At 39.5% G+C, this 3676-nt stretch overlaps 1 protein-coding gene across 1 annotated transcript in view; it reads left to right on the top strand.

The window, feature by feature from the left end:
* Positions 1 to 260: 260 nt before the first annotated feature.
* Positions 261 to 3676, top strand: part of Sem1 (SEM1 26S proteasome subunit) — a 17062-nt gene continuing 13646 nt past the window's right edge. Inside the window, exon 1 of the mRNA XM_048785971.1 lies at positions 261 to 464. Within this exon, the coding sequence (XP_048641928.1) occupies positions 389 to 464 (76 nt within the window). The 5' untranslated portion in view covers positions 261 to 388. The remainder of the gene's footprint in view (positions 465 to 3676) is intronic.

Genomic DNA, 3676 nt, shown 5'->3' with positions numbered 1-3676 from the left:
CTTGGAAGGCTGATGAATGTTAGCAGTCGTTCTACATCTTTTACAGAATTCCTAAGTCGTAAACTAAGTAAAAGTGTTTAATACTTTTTACACATTTTGAATCTTTTCCAATCAAGGAAATCTACACTGGTGTCCACTCGGTCAATTCCGAGTCCGAATAAGATAGTAAAAACAAAAAGAATCTACCTAAATCGGATGCCCAGCTAAACCCTCAGGAAGCGCTGGGAGGACCTCCGGTATCCCAGCATCCCTCGCGCTGGTCTCGTAGCTCTTTCCCCGAGTCTCTGTGGTAGCGCCGGCGTCGACAGCGGCGGTAGCGACGGCTGTTGAGGAGTGAGGGTTCCAAGTTTTCATACCGCTTTGGGCGGTATTGGCTTGGAGGGTCGCGATGTCAGAGAAAAAACAGCCGGTAGACTTGGGTCTCCTAGAGGAGGACGACGAGTTCGAGGAGTTCCCCGCCGAAGGTAACCGGCTGAGTGCGCCGGCTTCTAGGCCGCGCGGACGGTGACTCAGGCGTCCATCGGGATCCTGGGCCTGTCTCGGGGACGCCGCAGGAAGCCTGCATCCCCGCGGCCGGCACTGGGACCCCTGACGCGCGACCTGCCGTGTGCCACGGCTTCGGGCATGGGGTGTCACGATAGGACTTAGCGGCGAGGCCCACTGGTGTTTGCTTCCTCCATGGGAGGAACCGCGGTGAAGCTAGGCCCCTCACCCGGGGTCTGGAATGGTTGGGTCCTTTACTTTTCATCTTGGTTACCACCACCTCGTTCATATAAGAACCCATTTTCCTTTGGTTTAACAGCCTTCCTGTGGCTTTAAACTTTTCCGAAATTAAATTGTTGTCCCTAGTCTTGTCATTGCTACTTACTATTAGGACGTTACAAATGAAGCCTGTTAGGTAGGATGTCAGGACCATGTGTTGGGTGCATAGTACGTGTTATTGCTTTACTCCTGTTCCTCGTCAGTTTTGGTCTCTTTGACCTGAGAAACGTTTAGGCTTTCTAAGGCCCTAAAACTTACACGATTTTATTAACTTCAAAACTAAAGAGGAACTTTATTTCTCTCATTGTAGGTAATAGCATATAGTTAATATTGAGTGGCTGCTGTGTTCTCAGAAACATAAATGCTATGCTTGTATTAACACTCCATTTTTCACAAATATAGGAGGATGATACTGGTATTGTCATTTTCTTCAGCTAAGGAAACAAAACCCTGGAACCATTAAGGAACAGGCCCAGTGTCTCCTGACTGGCTGGAAATGATCAACCTGGAATTGACCTGTTCAAACTAAAGCTGTTACACCTTCTACTTGCTAGATTGTTTTTGCCAGTTAGGTTTTAAAAATTGGCTTCTTTTTGGCTAATGGTTATGAGTAGGATTTCCATATATTTATTTTATAAGAAAAGGAGGTTACTATTATGTAAGCTTTCTGGAGGTGATAAGAAGAGAATTGTGGTTGCTCTCTGGAATAACTTGTAGTTTAGAGTCTGTCACATAAAAATTGTTATTGAAATTGTTTATTCATGGTTTAACTAATTCATTGTCCAACTTTGGGGAGTGTTGTTGCTACATCTTATCCTAGATAAGAATGTATTTGGTAGAATGTCAATTTAGGGATTTTAAAGAAAGGGGATTTTTATTTTAAAAAGGAAATTAAGACATGTTTTTGTGGAGGCCTCATTGTTTATTCTGACTAGCTCTTTTTTGTTGTTAAGTATAACATCTGGAATGATTATCTAAAGGTACAAAGGAGCAAATGTTCCTTTTATTTTTTCCCTCCCATTGTTTGTTCTGAATCTGTTACATTGGCAGTTTCTCACACTAATGGAGGGGGGTATGTAATATATTGGTCATTAAGCAGGAGAGGTTTTAAAAAATCATGTTTAGGACATTTGTGAAGTTCATTCTCCAACTTCCTGACTATTTTGTTAAACTGAGAAAAGGCTTTGTTAGGGAGATATTTGAAGTCTTGGGCATGATTGATGTTTTGGGGGCTTTGACATGGTTAGAATTTTAGAACTAGAGAGCAGCTTAGCCTAGAGATTCCAGTTTTCATCATACAGTTACATTAGTAGCAGAGTGGGACCTAAAACTGAAGTACTCCATAATTTATTCAAAACTTTGAATATTTTTTCAAATCAGACAGATATTGAAAGAATGTAATAATATTTTTATTAATTTCCTTTTTCTGACAATTAGACGAGGGTGAAAGTAAAAGTGGAAAGAAAATAAGTGGTCCTTTAGATTCTTTTATTCTCTTCTGTGCCAGCAAGATTGTCTTGCTTTGTTTTTTTAGGATATTTAAAATGAAATTGAGTTTGCCAAAGGAGCACTAGTATTTGCAAGAGAGTGCTATTATAAAGAATTCTATAATTTTTCTATAATCAGTAAAACTACTGTATTATCTGAAGAAATCAGGAATAGAATGCTATCTACCTCCCCATCTATCCCTGACCCCTTTGAAAAATTCCTGGATAAGACACTATTATTTTGGGGAATCTTTTATTTTTTTGAGGCGGACAACAATCTGGTGGTCCCCTAACAACAACAAGCTGCCAGTTTTCTGGAATAACTAAGGCTCTCTCACTTGTCCCTACCAAAGCAGGACATCTTAAACAGTGGTCTAAACACCAGGGGGATGTTTTGCAATGTCACATTCACTTGACAGGTGGGAATGAAAAAACTGCCAGCATTTAGTGTGTTTATACTATATTCATATATATAGTATAAACACACATAAGATATGTATGTATATAGCATGTATTGTTTAGGATGCTAGTGGGTAGAAGTCAAGGAATATGTGCTCATGCATAGACAGTCTTGCAGAAGGACGAATTGCCATTGAGAATTATTTATGTGAACATTGTATACTAACTGGAATATATAATCAATAAAAGGGTTCTTTAGAATCATATAGAAGATAGACAGGAGCAATATCAACTCAGATACTGTGCCAGTTTAACTAGTGCCACAGGGGACTTTGCAGTTTGCCATTATTAAATGTTATAATATAGACATATAAATAGTATCCCAAACATTTAAGTTAGTTACATGGAGAGAATTCATATCATTAAAATTTTGAAAGAAAAAACTAGTCATCATCATGAAAGGCAAAGTACCTATTAAATGTCTGTTATTGGTAATTGTATGAAAGAAGAAAGTTTTTGAACCCCAGGTTATGGAATAATAAGCATGATAAATGTAGATCAGACCTATGTTCAAAATCTGTTCATAAACTTTTAGCTCATTGACTCATGTTAATTACTTAGCTACTTCTGTGAAAGTACATTATATAGGATAATTGTACATTTGAACATGAGGGAATCCCATCAAACTGTCAGCTGTGTCTCTTTGACATGTCCCCCTCATTCTTTCTGCATTTCCTAGCATTCTGACACAGGTGTTACAAGCTAATCTTGCTTTCCCTGCTTCAGCCCTACAATCAGCTGTTTCTGCAGAGCAACCACCTTTTAGTAGAGAATGATATTTAGAAGACAAATCTTGATGCCAGTTATGCTCACTGCTTTTAGGATATTCCTGCTCCCAGACCATCTAAGTGGAAGAAACTAGAGAATATACAGAAGTGGGTGTGTATGTATAAAACCATGAGTTCACACAGTCATCTCTAATTTCATATCAGCACCACAGGGTTCATTCTGGTTCCCCCCCCCCCCCC

The sequence above is a fragment of the Marmota marmota genome, unplaced genomic scaffold (assembly GCF_001458135.2).
Source record: "Marmota marmota marmota unplaced genomic scaffold, marMar, whole genome shotgun sequence".
Classification (NCBI taxonomy): Eukaryota; Metazoa; Chordata; class Mammalia; order Rodentia; family Sciuridae; genus Marmota; species Marmota marmota.
This window is presented reverse-complemented; position numbering and strand designations above follow the sequence as displayed.